Source organism: Biomphalaria glabrata, chromosome 2, assembly GCF_947242115.1.
Source record: "Biomphalaria glabrata chromosome 2, xgBioGlab47.1, whole genome shotgun sequence".
In the NCBI taxonomy this organism is placed as follows: domain Eukaryota; kingdom Metazoa; phylum Mollusca; class Gastropoda; family Planorbidae; genus Biomphalaria; species Biomphalaria glabrata.
Window position 1 is genome coordinate 30,151,263 of NC_074712.1, and position 19,398 is coordinate 30,170,660.

A 19,398-nucleotide genomic window follows, 5' to 3' on the forward strand; every position below is an offset into this window, starting at 1 on the left:
GCAAAACATCCAATACACAGTCAAAACATCCAATTCAAAGACAAAACATCCAATACACAGTCTAAACATCCAATAGACAGTCAAAACATCCAATACAGAGTTAAAACATCCAATACACAGTCAAAACATCCAATACAAAGGCAAAACATCCAATACACAGTAAAACATCCAATACAAAAGCAGAACATTCAATACACAGTCAAAACATCCAATACACAGTCAAAACATCCAATACACAGTAAAACATCCAATACAAAGGCAAAACATTCAATACAAAGTCAAAACATCCAATACAAAGTCAAAACATCCAATATACAGACATTTTACATTGTTATATGTATAAGTGTGTTTATCTCATTTGGATGTGTTGATACTGTTGTGTATTACTTTCAAAGACATAATACTTTTATCTTCTTTTTATAGATACACTGTTGATATTATCATCTTGAAATCAATTTCTTGTCAGAAGCTGTCAAGAGAGAGGGAGAGAGAGGGAGAGGAGAGAAAGAGAGAGAGAGAGAGAGAGAGAGAGTGTAGAAAAAGTGTAGATAGATGTAGAAGAAAAAGAAAAGAGATTGTGAGAGAACGGCCATTTCCCTCATCCTTCTCTCTTTGTCTTTCTCTCCTCCAGTGAAAAAATTGACCTCGTTCATTCTCTCCTCCCTGACATCTCATAATGGGGAAGTATTAAAAAAAGGTTTTGATTTATTATCATCAATTTGGAGTTATTATCTCATTAGCCTCCTATTACAGCCATGTCCCAGATCTCTGCATTGGTTATGGGCGCTCAGGGAATAGAGGGAGGGCATAGAAGGTGAAGGAAAACTGACAAAAACCTGGAGTGAGGGAAGTGGTGGTGGGGGGGGGGGTAGTTAGGTACCAAGGGGACATACTATTACACAGCCTGAATATAAGGGCCAGCAACTCTGGCGCCAGAGAAAAACAATGCATTTAAAGGATTTTAGTTTTGTCTCAATGCCTCTTTATACAGCACGTAATGTAGCCATCACGAACTACACATGATGTAACCACCACACATAACATGATGTAGCCACCACACTACATGTGATATAGCCACCACACATAACACGTGATGTAGCCACCACACTACGCGTGATGTAACCACCACACTACGCGTGATGTAACCACCACACACTACACGTGATGTAACCACCACACACAACACGTGATGTATCCCCCACACACTACACGTGATGTAGCCACCACACTACGCGTGATGTAGCCACAACACACTACACGCGATGTAACCACCACACACTACACGCGATGTAAACACCACACACTACACGTGATGTAACCACCACACACTACACGTGATGTAACCACCACACACTACATGTGATGTAACTACCACACACTAAACGTGATGTAACCACCACACACTAAACGTGAAGTAACAACCACACACTACTTGTGATGTAACCACCACACCCTATACGTGATGTAACCACCACATACTAAGCGTGATGTAACTACCACACACTAAGCGTGATGTAACCACCACACTACACGTGATGTAACCACCACACACTACACGCGATGTAACCACCACACACTACACGCGATGTAACCACCACACACTACACGCGATGTAACCACCACACACTACACGCGATGTAACCACCACACACTACACATGATGTAACCACCACACACTACACGTGATGTAACCACCACACACTACACGTGATGTAGCCACATTACAATGCACGCGATGTAACCACCACACACTACACGTGATGTAACCACCACACACTACATGTGATGTAACCACCACACACTACATGTGATGTAACTACCACACACTACACGTGATGTAACCACCAAACATTACACGTAATGTAACCTTCACACATTACACGTTATGTAACCACCACACACTACACTTAATGTAACCACCACACACTACTTGTGATGTAACCACCACACACTACAAGTGATGTAACCACCACACCCTATACGTGATGTAACCACCAAACCCTATACGTGATGTAACCAACACACACAACACGTGATGTAACCACCACACACTACACGTAATGTAGCCACCACACTACGCGTGATGTAGCCACCTTACATTGCACGCGATGTAACCACCACACACTACACGTGATGTAGCCACCTTACACTGTACGCGTGTAACCACCACACACTACACGTGATGTAGCCACATTACAATGCACGCGATGTAACCACCACACACTACACGTGATGTAACCACGACACACTACACGTGATGTAGCCACCACACACTACACGCGATGTAACCACCACACTACACGCGATGTAACCACCACACACTACACGCAATGTAACCACCACACAGTACACGCGATGTAACCACCACACTACACGTGATGTAACCACCACACACTACACGCGATGTAACCACCACACACTACACGTGATGTAACCACCACACTACACGCGATGTAACCACCACACTACACGCGATGTAACCACCACACACTACACGCGATGTAACCACCACACTACACGCGATGTAACAACCACACACTACACGCGATGTAACCACCACACACTACACGCGATGTAACCACCACACACTACACGCGATGTAACCACCACACACTACACGCGATGTAACCACCACACACTACACGCGATGTAGCCACCACACTACATGCGATGTAACCACCACACACTACACGCGATGTTACCACTACAAAACACGTGATGTAGCCACCACACACTACACGCGATGTAGCCACCACACACTACACGCGATGCAACCACCACACAACACGTGATGTAGCCACCACACACTACACGCGATGTAACCACCACACACTACACGTGATGTAACCACCACACACTACACGTGATGTAACAACCACACTACACGTGATGTAACCACCACACACTACATGTGATGTTACCACCACACAATACACGTGATGTAACCACCACACACTACATTCGATGTAACCACCACACACTACACGTGATGTAGCCACCACGAACTACACGTAATGTAGCCACCACGAACCACACGCGATGTAAACACAACACTACACGCGATGTAACCACCACACACTACACGCGATGGAACCAACTCACACTACATGTGATGTAGCCACCACGAACTACACGCGATGGAGCCACCACACTACACATAATGTAGTCACCACACACTACATGCAATGTAACCACCACACACTTTACGCGATGTAACCACCACACACTACACGCGATGTAACCACCACACACTACACACGATGTAATCACAACACACAACACGCGATGTAACCACCACACACTACACGCGATGTAATCACAACACACTACACGCGATGTAACCACCACACAAGACGTAATGTAGCCACCTTACACTGCACGCGATGTAACCACCACACTACACGCGATGTAACCACCACACACTACACGCAATGTAACCACCACACAGTACACGCGATGTAACCACCACACTACACGTGATGTAACCACCACACACTACACGCGATGTAACCACCACACACTACACGCGATGTAACCACCACACACTACACGCGATGTAACCACCACACACTACACGCGATGTAGCCACCACACTACATGCGATGTAACCACCACACACTACACGCGATGTTACCACTACAAAACACGTGATGTAGCCACCACACACTACACGCGATGTAGCCACCACACACTACACGCGATGCAACCACCACACAACACGTGATGTAGCCACCACACACTACACGCGATGTAACCACCACACACTACACGCAATGTAACCACCACACTACACGCGATGTAACCACCACACTACACGTGATGTAACCACCACACACTACACGTGATGTAACCACCACACACTACACGTGATGTAACAACCACACTACACGCGATGTAACCACCACACACTACACGCGATGTAACCACCACACACTACACGCGATGTAACCACCACACACTACACGCGATGTAACCACCACACAATACGTAATGTAGCCACCTTACACTGCACGCGATGTAACCACCACACACTACACGCGATGTAACCACCACACTACACGCGATGTAACCACCACACACTACACGCAATGTAACCACCACACAGTACACGCGATGTAACCACCACACTACACGTGATGTAACCACCACACACTACACGCGATGTAACCACCACACACTACACGTGATGTAACCACCACACTACACGCGATGTAACCACCACACTACACGCGATGTAACCATCACACACTACACGCGATGTAACCACCACACTACACGCGATGTAACCACCACACACTACACGCGATGTAACCACCACACACTACACGCGATGTAACCACCACACACTACACGCGATGTAACCACCACACACTACACGCGATGTAACCACCACACACTACACGCGATGTAGCCACCACACTACATGCGATGTAACCACCACACACTACACGCGATGTTACCACTACAAAACACGTGATGTAGCCACCACACACTACACGCGATGTAGCCACCACACACTACACGCGATGCAACCACCACACAACACGTGATGTAGCCACCACACACTACACGCGATGTAACCACCACACACTACACGCGATGTAACCACCACACAACACGTGATGTAGCCACCACACACTGCATGCGATGTAACCACCACACACTACACGCGATGTAACCACCACACAACACGTGATGTAGCCTCACACACTGCACGCGATGTAACCACCACACACTACACGCGATGTAACCACCACACAACACGTGATGTAGCCACCTTACACTGCACGCGATGTAACCACCACACACTACACGCGATGTAACCACCACACACTACACGTGATGTAGCCACCTTACACTGCACGCGATGTAACCACCACACACTACACGCGATGTAACCACCACACACTACACGCGATGTAACCACCACACACTACACGTGATGTAGCCACCACACACTGCACGCAATGTAACCACCACACACTACTCGTGATGTAACCACCACACACTACACGCGATGTAACCACCACACACTACACGCGATGTAACCACCATACACTACACGTTATGTAGCCACCACACACTACAAGCGATGTAACCACCACACACTACACGTGATGTAGCCACCACACACTGCACGCAATGTAACCACCACACACTACTCGTGATGTAACTACCACACTACACATGATGTAACCACCACACACTACACGCGATGTAGCCACCACACACTGCACGCGATGTAACCACCACACTACACGTGATGTAGCCACCACACACTACACATGATGTAGCTACCACACACTACCCGTGATGTAACCACCACACACTACACTAGCCATCCCACACTACACCTAATTTAGCCTCCCAAACCCTCTCTTGTAAATAATGCTTCACTTCAGACTCAAACTTTTCCTTTTTCAACTCATTTACTTTTGACGCTCCACACTTCCACAACTCTGTAGCAGACGATATAAACAAGGTGAGCCCTAAACTACCTAGTGGCCTGTTTGTAAGCACTGAGACAGATTTTATTGTCTGGTATAAAAACAACACAAATAACTGGTCAACTACAGAAGACTAGTGGTCAAGTCAGACTATAAGAAGTGAAATCAAAATAAAAAAGAAATGCTTGCGTCTGTGTCAGGAGAAGAGCCAGTCACTCCTCTCAGCAAGATGAATCAAGCAAAAAGATAAAGTCATTTCCGGTAAAAACATGCGACAGGTTCCTCAACTCTGGCTGTGTATATTAACTTCTCTGTCATTTTTCTTTTCTCTCAAGTTGTCAGAGAGAGAGAGAGGAGGAGAGAGAGAGAGAGAGAGAGAGAGAGAGAGAGAGAGAGAGTATGTGAATGAAAAGGGAGCTAGGATTGACTAAAAAAAGATTTGTTCAAAATGAACTATTAGATCCGCTGGAACTAAAGTAAACTGTTTATAAACAAGGAAATACAAATTCATTTAGAATGAAAGGAAATGCTCATAATACCCATAGAAATATTTGAATGACATTTGTCATTGACATTTGTAATTTTACACCCAATTCGGAAATGTTCAAAACAAACTACAAGGAGACATAGTTGGTCATTATGAACCAAAAGTAAACTTATACAACTGAAGAGCGAGTATTTTTTTTTCTTTGATAAAAGGTCAAGTTAAACTGACTAAATATGAATCTACTTTCGATTGAACCATCTAAGACATACGTTGCATACTCTCACACAAACGCTTTAGAGCGCGCAGAGACACATACACACAAAGACACACACATACATGTATATACACATACACGCATATAATTTCAACTATAATTCTTGTATCTTGATGAAGTCTAATCACACTCTGTAGTGAATCTCTGAAGTGAGAATGTGTAGTAAACCAGTGAAGTGAAATTATTTAGTTAATTAGTGACATGAAGCCGCGAAGGGAAACTGAAATGAAACTATAGATATGAAACCATGAAGTGAAACAAAGGAGTTCAATTGAGAAATGAAACTGTGAAATAAAACTTGCGAAGTAAAACTATGTAGAAAAACTGCGAAATGAAACTACATAGTGAAACTGTAGTGAAACAATACCAATAGAGTGAAACTGTAGTGAAACAATAGAGTGAAACTGTAGTGAAACTACATAGTGAAACTGTAGTGAAACTACATAGTGAAACTGTAGTGAAACAATAGAGTGAAACTGTAGTGAAACTACATAGTGAAACTGTAGTGAAACAATAGAGTGAAACTGTAGTGAAACTACATAGTGAAACTGTAGTGAAACAATAGAGTGAAACTGTAGTGAAACTACATAGTGAAACTGTAGTGAAACAATAGAGTGAAACTGTAGTGAAAGTACATAGTGAAACTGTAGTGAAACAATAGAGTGAAACTGTAGTGAAACAATAAAACTGTAGTGAAACTACATAGTGAAACTGTAGTGAAACAATAGAGTGAAACTGTAGTGAAACTACATAGTGAAACTGTAGTGAAACAATAGAGTGAAACTGTAGTGAAACTACATAGTGAAACTGTAGTGAAACAATAGAGTGAAACTGTGTAGGGTTTGGTGTTCTACCACCCATTGACATCTCAAACTTGGTTCAGTAATCAGTTTGATATTCCGATGTTATAGTTGTGTCACTGACACTAGCTCTAACCTCTAGCAGGTATGAACAGAATCTAGCTGACTTGTGACTGTTGCCTCACTAAAATAAGTTTGTAGACATACCAACAACTTTCTTCTGACACACGAGTTCAATCAACACACACACGGCGGGAAAAAAAATAATACACGCTTGTAAATTATTAAAAACCATATTTCTACGACAAAAGTGACTTTTTTTTTTTTGAAAGCCAGGACATCAATTTTTTGATGACGATACACTAGACCAAGTTTTCATAAAAGAAGTACGCTTGAAAATTCTCCCCAAGAAAAGATGACGGCCATTTTGAATTCCCCCAGTGAATGACTTGATCACGGGAGAGCAGTAGGACAACCGCCGCTGTTGCTAGAGTTCTTTCCCCTGCCAGTGACCTCCATTTTTTTTATTGCTTTAAGCCGCGCGGCTCGTGGTCAATAATTTACGTTTCTTCCCTAGCAACCGCTCCGCGTCCTAGGAGACGCATTCGGCTTGATTTAGGTTGTAAATTGTGACAGCGGCAAAAGGCTTTGAGCCATATTTTAATGACTTAAAATGATACACAAATAAAAGAAAATTCAGATTAAAGATGACATTTTTTTTTTTAGAAGACTATCTTTATGGGACAAGCTTTTTGTTTTCACTGAAATGTGTATAAAACACCCAACTCTGTAGAACCCCATTACTTTATTAAACAGACCTGATGACCTCGTTATTGTATTTAGTCTGTCCCTCGACCACCACCAATTTTTTGGCTCACGTGACAGAAAGACAGAACTTAGCGTCAAGAGCTGATGGCTATAAAATAGTTGGCCTATTGGTTGCAGGTTAAAGATTGAACACACAACGTTAAATAGAACATTCCCATGCACCATCTAGAGTAAGGCGCCCTCACGACATACATTGATTTGAAATTGTTTTCTTTTTATAAAGCTTCTAACAACTCACTCTGTCTGGTCAAAAGTGTGTACACGTTATTTCTCCCACACCCAATCTCGGATCAAGTTGAAACATTTGCACAATTATATTCTTTTAGCTGACAACACAACAAATCAATTAAAAAAATACAACAACTAGTTAATTAGCTATTGGTTATTTATTATTTTGTTTGGTATCTCCAAAAAGGGAAAGAAATGTATTTGACCAAAGTAGTGATATAAGCTGAATTAGTCCCCTTTATATGTCGTCGTCTGAGTCTTAGTGAACACAAACATGAAATAAGACGAGACTATAGAAACACATTACTCTACAATCTTCTATATTCAAAAGTGCTACACTAGCGGAGTGGTTACAATGTCAGGTTGAGGAGGCTTGAGCCAGGAGTTTGAATTCAGGTCATTACGCCCCCCCCCCCTTTTTTTTTAATACCCCCCCCAACTAAATGCTTATTTATTGTTAGTCTAGATCTATTACTTATTTAATGACATGACTGACCCAAACTAATTGATACAACTACACTTAGTATAAGTTCTGTTTTTTCCTTGTTATTAGGTTACTTTTGACCAAAACGCTTCTGGCTTCCACTAGAAATCAAACATTTTAAAAGACTGGATGGCAGAAAAAAAATGCTTATTGGCTGGGAGAGTAAAAAATAAAGAGAATGTCAACATCTGAAATAACATACTCTCTCCAAGTAAACATAGAGTGTCCAGTGTCATCAAGACAGTGTACACATACTCAACTATTTTAATCCAGTTAAAAATCTATTTCATGTCTGTAATAACTAGATGTAATACAAAACTCAGACAATTCCCAATTAGAAATTATTATTTTTTACTAAATTATTATTAAAATAGAGAAAAAAATGTTTCTGTTACAAAACAACAGCCATGTATATTGACGAAGACAAAGAAAAGAAATAGACAAATGTCTTAGTTCAACAATAAAAAACAATATTATTCAAGCTATTCAAAACTAATATCAAATCACTAGTTAATGAACTTTAGAATTAATTCTAAAGAAGAAAAATATAGCTGTCATTATTTATGTAATCAAATTTGTAACAAATCTAGACTAACAATAATAAATGTGGGCAATCCTATCACTTTGGACCAATTGGGAAGAGGGGTTAGGGAAGAAGAGGGGTTAGGGAAGAAGAAGGGTGAGGGAAGAGGAGGGTTTAGGGAAGAGGAGGGGTTAGGGAAGAAGAGGGGTTAGGGAAGAAGAAGGGTGAGGGAAGAGGAGGGGTTAGGGAAGAAGAGGGGTTAGGGAAGAAGAGGGGTGAGGGAAGAAGAGGGGTGAGGGAAGAAGAGGGGTTAGGGAAGAAGAGGGGTGAGGGAAGAAGAGGGGTGAGGAAAGAGGAGGGGTGAAGAAAGAAGAGGGTTTAGGGAAGAGGAGGGGTTAGGGAAGAAGAGGGGTTAGGGAAGAAGAAGGGTTAGGGAAGAAGAGGGGTGAGGGAAGAAGAGGGGTGAGGGAAGAGGAGGGTTTAGGGAAGAGGAGGGGTTAGGGAAGAAGAGGGGTTAGGGAAGAAGAAGGGTTAGGGAAGAGGAGGGGTTAGGGAAGAAGAGGGGTTAGGGAAGAAGAAGGGTTAGGGAAGAAGAAGGGTTAGGGAAGAAGAGAGGTGAGGGAAGAAGAAGGGTTAGGGAAGAAGAGGGGTGAGGGAAGAAGAGGGGTGAAGGAAGAAGAGGGTATCTTGTTAAATGTTAACGTGATCGCTTTTCGAATGTATTAAAAAAAAGTTCTACGACATGAATTCAGGGCTCAAGCCTCCTGAATGGAAATACCATACCACATCTGGCCAACACCTTTCTCTTGCTTGATACTAAACAAAATAATTCATTGCTAAATTCTTGTTATGTCGGGTACAATAAATAAGTTTGCAAAATGTTCCACTTGATCCGAGATTGGGTGTAGGAGAAATAACGTGTATAGACTTTCCACTTGATCCGAGATTGGGTGTAGGAGAAATAACGTGTATAGACTTTCAACTTGATCCGAGATTGGGTGTAGGAGAAATAACGTGTATAGACTTTTATCAGACATAAAGGCAGAGAGAATGAGTTGGTATAAGATTTGTTAAAACAAAAAAAGAAATATAATTTAGTAACAATAAGAAGTCTAAAGACTAATTTGGTGACAATAAGAATAAGCAGTCTGGTAGCATTAGGAAAAAACTATGTCAAATGAGTAGTTTCATGACATTAAGAACTTATGTGACTGACTACTTTGCTGACATTAAGAACTTATGTGACTGACTACTTTGCTGACTTTAAATACTTCAGTGACTGACTAGTTTGATATTTCCTTTCTGCAGTTACCTTGTATATTTGCCTACACAGACCGAAGTTCTTACCTTTAAGAACCGCCTCTGTGCCTCCGAGATTGATTTTCTCTATCAAGTCTTTGTTAAGCTGAAATAAAAGTATAGATTTTGTTTATATGGAATTACGAAACATTTCAAGAAATATAAATCAACAAACATAGTTTATAAGTGGTCAAAATTAGTTTGATTTCTAAAAAAAAATCTATTTAGACGATGTTATCAGACATTTGACAGGATGACAACTTCATGTAAGCAAAACTAGATCAAACATTGTTAAGTACAAAATTATATAGGTCTTGGTCGTTTTTCTGTGGACGAGATGAAAGTAATTAGTTGTTTATAGGAAGTAATTAGTTGTTTATAGGAAGTAATTAGTTGTTTATAGAAAGTAATTAGTTGTTTATAGGAAGTAATTAGTTGTTTATAGGAATATTAGTTGTTTATAGCAAGTAATTAGTTGTTTATAGGAATATTAGTCGACTATTTCAGAACGAATCTTTTTCATTCTCGACACTAGATAACACACATATCTTTGAGACCATACTTATGACAAGGCTTATATCAACTCACTGTGTCTGTCTGTCTGGTAAAAATTGTGTACACCTTATTTCTCCCACACTCATTCTCGGATCAAGCTGAAACTTAGCATAATTATTCATTGACATAAGGAAATTAATACTTCGGTATTCACAAATATGGCTAAATTTGTTGGGTTAAATAATTGTTACCGCTATCTCTCCCTCACGCATTCTCCGATCAAGTTGATTCTTTAAATAATTATTTATTGTACCTAACAAAACACGAATCAATAAACAAAAATACTCAATTAGTTAATTAATTATTGGTAATTCATTATTTGTTTGATATTGAATAAGGAAAATAACTTGTACATGATTGGTAAATAAAGTTTAATGTACGGAGTTCTTCCCCTTTACGTAAGCTTTGTTTTGTGTATTTTTTTAAATGATTTTTTTTATTATTCTTGTTTTAAATAACAGAATTATATTTGAAATTACTCACATTTTAAATAACACACAACTATTTGAGACTGAGAGGTTCAATTAAAATACTGTAATAAATGAAGATGGATGTCACAGACCAGGTTCAGGTGGAAGTTGGGAACATTTTGTAGAAGTAGATAATAACCGAATCTGTTGACTTGAATTTAAACACGATCTTTGTGTTTCTGTACGAGCTGGACAACCAGAATACACGCATCAAATGTAACAGAGACTCATAGGTTACGTGTGAGTCACAGAGTACGAGAGACTCATAGGTTACGTGTGAGTCACAGAGTACGAGAGACTCATAGGTTACGTGTGAGTCACAGAGTGAAAGAGACTCATAGGTTACGTGTGAGTCACAGAGTGAAAGAGACTCATAGGTTACGTGTGAGTCACAGAGTACGAGAGACTCATAGGTTACGTGTGAGTCACAGAGTACGAGAGACTCATAGGTTACGTGTGAGTCACAGAGTACGAGAGACTCATAGGTTACGTGTGAGTCACAGAGTACGAGAGACTCATAGGTTACGTGTGAGTCACAGAGTACGAGAGACTCATAGGTTACGTGTGAGTCACAGAGTACGAGAGACTCATAGGTTACGTGTGAGTCACAGAGTACGAGAGTCTCATAGGTTACGTGTGAGTCACAGAGTACGAGAGACTCATAGGTTACGTGTGAGTCACAGAGTACGAGAGACTCATAGGTTACGTGTGAGTCACAGAGTACGAGAGACTCATAGGTTACGTGTGAGTCACAGAGTACGAGAGACTCATAGGTTACGTGTGAGTCACAGAGTACGAGAGACTCATAGGTTACGTGTGAGTCACAGAGTACGAGAGACTCATAGGTTACGTGTGAGTCACAGAGTACGAGAGACTCATAGGTTACGTGTGAGTCACAGAGTACGAGAGACTCATAGGTTACGTGTGAGTCACAGAGTACGAGAGACTCATAGGTTACGTGTGAGTCACAGAGTGAAAGACTCATAGGTTACGTGTGAGTCACAGAGTGAAAGAGACTCATAGGTTACGTGTGAGTCACAGAGTACGAGAGACTCATAGGTTACGTGTGAGTCACAGAGTACGAGAGACTCATAGGTTACGTGTGAGTCACAGAGTACGAGAGACTCATAGGTTACGTGTGAGTCACAGAGTACGAGAGACTCATAGGTTACGTGTGGGTCACAGAGTGAAAGAGACTCATAGGTTACGTGTGAGTCACAGAGTGAAAGAGACTCATAGGTTACGTGTGAGTCACAGAGTGAAAGAGACTCATAGGTTACGTGTGAGTCACAGCGTACGAGAGACTCATAGGTTACGTGTGAGTCACAGAGTACGAGAGACTCATAGGTTACGTGTGAGTCACAGAGTACGAGAGACTCATAGGTTACGTGTGAGTCACAGAGTACGAGAGACTCATAGGTTACGTGTGAGTCACAGAGTACGAGAGACTCATAAGTTACGTGTGAGTCACAGAGTACGAGAGACTCATAGGTTACGTGTGAGTCACAGAGTGAAAGAGACTCATAGGTTACGTGTGAGTCACAGAGTGAAAGAGACTAATAGGTTACGTGTGAGTCACAGAGTACGAGAGACTCATAGGTTACGTGTAAGTCAGAGTACGAGAGACTCATAGGTTACGTGTGAGTCACAGAGTACGAGAGACTCATAGGTTACGTGTGAGTCACAGAGTACGAGAGACTCATAGGTAACGTGTGAGTCACAGAGTACGAGAGACTCATAGGTTACGTGTGAGTCACAGAGTGAAAGAGAGAAAACGTGTGAGAAAGAAATTGAAAGAGAAACAGAATAAATAAATAAATATATCAACAAATAAATAAATACGGACAGAAGAGACAGAGAGAAAGGAAGATTGAGTGAGTGTTCGATCATCTAGGGTATGAGAGTTGCAAAAATAGGTGGAGTAAAAAAATAAAATAAAAGGATTTAAAAAAGGTTTACTAATTCTTGAATTTTTTTTCTTTCAAGGATATGAACAGAAAGATAAAACTAGAAGGCAATGAAACTTGACAACCGAAAGAGAAGAAATCCCATCAATCACTGGGATTTAAATCTCTAATTACCAACTTTTGATGACATCAAACATTAACAATTGTGAGAATAACATGTGTAACGCATTGTCAGTGACTTACACATTACTCACACAATCTATCGAATCTGACAAAACACATAACTCAATCACATGATTCAACTCTGACAATCATTTGATTCAACTCTGACAATCACACGACTCAACTTTGACAATCATTTGATTCGCCTATGGCAATAATTTGATTCAACTCTTACAATCGCATAATTGAACTCTGACAATCACATGATTTAACTCTGACGATCATTTTATTTAACTCTGACAATCATTTGATTCAACTCTGACAATCACACGACTCAACTTTGACAATCATTTGATTCGCCTATGGCAATAATTTGATTCAACTCTTACAATCGCATAATTGAACTCTGACAATCACATGATTTAACTCTGACCATCACATGACTCAAATACGACAAAGAACAAAAAAGATATAGCTTAAAAACAACAAATGTGCCTTATGTGTCAACAAGGGAAGATTCTATTTTGTTGGCATGACATTGAACCATTTCCTGTTGACTTAGCTACAGAACTAGCAGGAGCCTCGTCTACACACATCTTCATCAGCTCTGATTTCAGGGAAAATTGTGGCTCTTCCTTGGAACAGGCACATCCACCAAGTGGGGGTCTTCTGGTGACATCTTCTATTTCACTGCTTAGCTGGGTGTAGAGTTACCTGCCCTGAAGCTAGACCTTGCCTGATTTGATTTTAAATTATTATTTTTCTCATATTACCAACAAATTAATGTTTTAGAGATACAAAGCAAAACATTCCAATGTATTCGACATTTTCTTCCATCGATCGGTCCCTCATGTCGACATCTTGTAAGTTAGATATTCCGCCTTTATTTGTGTATGAAGAAAAAAAAAAGACAACTATTTTATTTTTTTTAGATTTAAAAAATGACTAAATCAAAGGCTAACGTATTGATTGCATAAGTTGAAGGATGGGTTTGATCATTCAATGGTAGGATTTGTTTTTCAACATTTGCATCTTGGTACATTGAAGGTTCTAGATGGTTGAATTAGAATTAGATCATTTAACTGGTTGATTTAAGTCATTTAACTGGTTGATGTAGCATTTTTAGCTGGTCGATTTAGCTCTTTGATCTTTTTTATTTAGGTCATTTAGCTAGTTTGATTTAACTTTTATTTTAGCTGGTCGATTTAGGTCTTACAGCTGGTTCACTTAGATAAATTAGTTGTTTTATTTATATCTTTCAGCTGGTTGATTTTTTGCTTGTATTCAAGCTTTTTCAGCTAGTTGATTTGGCTTTTTCAGATGGTTTATTTTGAACATTTAACTGGTTTAGATCATTCAGATGGCTGATTGAGAACTTTTGGTTGGTTGATGTAGATCTTTCAGCTGTTGAATTAGGTCATTTAGCTGGTTGATTTCTATATTTAAGCTGGTTGAATCAACAACAGCTTCTGGCGTTTCTTGTTACTTCTGCTATTTCTTTTCTTTAGTATTCCTTACAAAAAGTTCGTTCTATCCTTGTCTTCTTTTTCTCTTTCCATTATTTAAGTGTCTTCTGTTCATTCTGGTCTTTTTTTTTTTCTTTTCATAAGTTACATTCTTTTACCGCTGACAATATTTGGCTAAATTAAAAGTTGGGTTGAGTGATTTACTTATCAACACAGGCCGAACTTTAAAAACTAAAGTCAATTTCATTCTTTATGCCAGAGTTCCTCCTCAAATACAATGGTTTACGTAGTGTTTCGCACAAAGGTGTCAGATTTTCTATTAATCCATTAGGGAATAAATCTTAAACACGGTAATCTGACCTCTGATTTCATTTGGCTCTTTAAGGGAGATAATGAAACAATAGACACACTAAACAATGTTAAAGACGCTGTGTGACAGATTATTGTTGCCAACTAAATATTAAAAAATACTTTGTATTCAAACAAAAGAGTTTAGAACATTAATTTTATACTGCTAAAATGTTAAAAAAAAAAGAACTGTCTTTCTTTCGAAATACCATAATTATCAGCAGGCAGGATGTTCTGGACACAGGAGACACCAACAAGCAAGCTATTTATAGTTATCCACCATTGATGGGAATCTCCAGTACATTGTGTCAGTTCAATGTCGAATCGAAAGCTATCGCTACAAGTAGATCTACTTCCTGCATGACTTATCAAAACTGGCTTGTGGAAGTTTCTTCTCCAACTTGCTCACAACCTGCGACTACCTACAGAAGCGGTGCGGGGTGCGAGTGTCAGGGCCACGAATATTTGTACGATTGGCTGACGGTGACAAAAGATTCTCTTTATCTCAGGGCCCCCCTATGTCGCGGGGTTGGGGTAGTTATCCCACACGCAACCTGACGCCGCCCTTGCAATGTAGTCATAATAGTCAGCAATGTATAGAGACGATTTCAATCTTGAACCCCTATACTATGAGCATGTTCCAATACGACATACAAGCAACATGCATGGATACAACGTCATTACTAGAGTAGCTCATTACTAGAGTAGCTCATTACTAGAGTAGCTCATTACTAGAGTAGCTCATTAGAAAATAAATTGCATTTATTTAATGACCCGATTAGATAATAGCTTCGATACTGTAATCTTCACCAGTGGTGTCAGATTTATATTGATAAAGTACTAAGCTAACGGGAGATAAACCTTGCAATAATGAGAGATATGTTAGAATTGAACGGTGTTCTCCCCATGTGCACGAATGGCAGTCTTGTCAGCATGCATGACACCAGACGTGTAAAGTGGCAAAACCAGAAGAGAAACTTGCGCATTTGTGTACATAAATGATTGCTTCAAAATAATCGATGCAATTTCATTGAATATAATCGATATTGCAAAAAAAATTGTGTTAATACTCCTAGATTTTTAACTCCATGTTACAACTCATGATCACATGTCATAAGCAACGTAATCAACAAAGAATCAATTTATTTTTGTTCACAATTTTGTAACAATCAATGTTTGTATTTACTCTCTCTTTAGAATATTTCAATTAAAAAACAATATATCAAACGTTTTTATTTGGAAATTAAAGGGTGAAAGTTGTTGGGAGAGAGGGCTGATATTCTGAGCTAACCGCACCGGGTGACACCGACCCTAGTGACGCCACTGATCTTCAGGATACAATGATATGACGCAAGTTTAAGATATCCCAAATATTGAACGTTATTACAATAAAATGCACACACACACACAAAGCCCAATTGAACGTAACTGAACCGGTGGGAGGTGCGCTGCTCTCTTAAATGGCCAGATAAGCAGAAGAGAGAACTCTGATTTAAAGAGGACCAAGTGAAGTGGATAGCTTTAAAGTTTATCTCGGATTTGGCGGGAACATGCACGCATGTCAAGGGAGTTAACTTTGTTGTCCGTGCGGTGCCTCCTTATCACCCTTGAGACAAAGCGTCACGTGATGCAAGAGAAAAAAAAAAGAGAAAGTTTAAAAAAAAAAGGAATAGAAAACAAAGCTTCCAAAGACGTGTTGGAATGAATGCATGTATTGATCCGTACAAAGATAAATCAAACATGATACAGAACAAGTGAAAACAACTTATATGTCAGTCAATGGCGAAATGACGTGTTCCCGTTTTTCGTTTCCCAGGCTGTAAATCCCGGAGTGATGTCAACATCTACACAATATCCCAAAAAGGATTAAACTGCCTCCCATTGGGTTTTCGAGAATTAGACGAAGCCAGAGGGCCGAGAAAATAGGGGGCGTAACTGGGAATAAGAAAAGATGGTGGGGGAGAGCTCTCCGAGCAGAAGTCTCCTCGACTTAGTCAACATTTCATATTCACAGTGTCAACAACATGCCAAAACTCAGGGTCACGTGGGTGTCTGAGTGTGTTACTCACGCCAGGCCCTGAGACGTCGACACATAAATAGAGACAACGTCCATCCCAATGAAGAGATGTCCAAGAAATAAACTACAAAATATTGACACGGCTAATGTTGTCAAGCAGGGACGTCAATACGATGACGTCAGGCGTGAAAGCCCCCCCACCCCAAGCATGTTTATACAGTAGCATACACGTAATATTTATAGTGTGTGCGTGTGTGTATGTGTGTGTGTGTGAAGGGAAAAGGGAACGAGGCGAGAGATTCTTTGCTCATTTGTAGGACTCGTTGTACTGGAGGGGTTTGAGGAAAACAATCTGGAGGAGAGTGCAATCTTTAATAAAACACACACACAACAAACACACACACAACAAACACACACACACACACAAGTTGACTGATAAAAAAAACGTTCACACTAAAGACATGGCCTTCAAGTCCAAATATTGGCATTTTCGCCATGTTGACTTCAAGGCAAAGAAATATAATTTAAACCCTTATTTGAAATAGTTTGAATACACACAAATTCATACTATGCAAGCCATATTACAAGTAAAGTACTCACATCATAATACAAGAAGTTTCAACGTAGTGCAAGTACTTTGATTATATAACATCTTTTTAGAAGTGCAAGTACTTTGATTATATTACATCTTTTTAGAAGTGCAAGTACTTTAAAGGCAGCACGGACATTTTCTCCCACATACCTCCCCCTCCCACTGATCCCCATAAAAAATTGGACCATAGAGCACTTGTGACAGGTGGGGAAATGTGACGTGTGTTTGGCGCGTTTTATGTCTAGGGGATGATTATTTTTAAAGCTATTACACACCAACCTATCAGCATATGAATCGGGAGCAGGCACGCAACGAGACAAGCAATGAAAGATAGATACAAATGTTAAAATAAAAGAATATTTATTTACATAAATATACATATAGGAATAAAAAGGGGGAGGGTTTACATCTATCTCTAGTGAATACTATGTTTAATCATCACTCTTGCACCTAATAAGAAAGTATGTCACTATGTCCTCTGACTTAGCTGGTTTTCCTGTTGATGTCGCAGCTGTCTGTGTCCTGGCTTGAGGTTCTGCAGCTGGAGGTGGCGCTCTAGCGGGTAGAGGGACGCCGGTGATATAGTTCTTGTGGAGTCTACTAATCTACTAATCATCTACTAATACTACTAATAATAACTAATAGTAATATTCTATGTAGTTAGTTATACACGTAAATATATTGATCTAGAATTAGACCTAGATTCTAGATCTAGTCTAGGTCCACATTTTGAATTTAATAACCTATAAACCATTTGATTTGATTTAATTGTCATTGTAAACTAGCTTTCACTTTAGATTTAGACTTAACTTAGGCATTGTAAACCTTAAACTAGATTTAGACTAGACTCCTTTAAAAACTAAAATCAAGAACAGTCATCATGAAATTGCTCTGGCTATTTATCCTAATTATCACCAAATGCACACTAGCTGAACACAGAACTAGATCTACCTTTGTCAACACTAAACTTAAAAAGGAAACAACAGTCATAATCATCACACTTTAGAACAATGCAACTTCAAAAATAACCTAACATACACATCTATAACATTAAAGAAGATTACCCATCACAAATGGAAGTTCTCAATCAGACACAGCAGAAATAAATACCTATCACTGTTAATATTAATGGCAGGAGATGTAGAGTCAAATCCAGGGCCTAGATCTAAAGATAGATGCAACATCTGCAAAAAAATATGCACCCTGAAACAGAAAGCCATTCAATGTGACACCTGCGATGAATGGTACCATGCATCATGTCTCCATATGAATACACCTGTGTATTATGCCTTAGGCAACAAAGACGCATCATGGCACTGTGTACCGTGTGGGTTACCTCAGTTTACATCAGGACTGTTTAATTCCTTTGATGCGGACACTTCTAACCCATACAACATCCTAAACACCATCCCGAACCAAACTCACCAACCACTAGCCAGATCCACTCCTGTTAAACCTAAATCTACTAAAATTAATACAACAGCCTCACTAAACAAACATACTAAAGAAGT

The 19,398-nt window shown here is 40.0% G+C and overlaps 1 protein-coding gene across 1 annotated transcript in view; it reads right to left on the minus strand.

Annotated features, from left to right (window-relative positions):
* LOC106077399 (short-chain dehydrogenase/reductase family 42E member 1-like) overlaps positions 1-19,398 on the minus strand; it is a 283,344-nt gene that overhangs the window by 28,862 nt on the left and 235,084 nt on the right. The window contains exon 4 of the mRNA XM_056020027.1: positions 10,419-10,476. Within this exon, the coding sequence (XP_055876002.1) occupies positions 10,419-10,476 (58 nt within the window). The remainder of the gene's footprint in view (positions 1-10,418; positions 10,477-19,398) is intronic.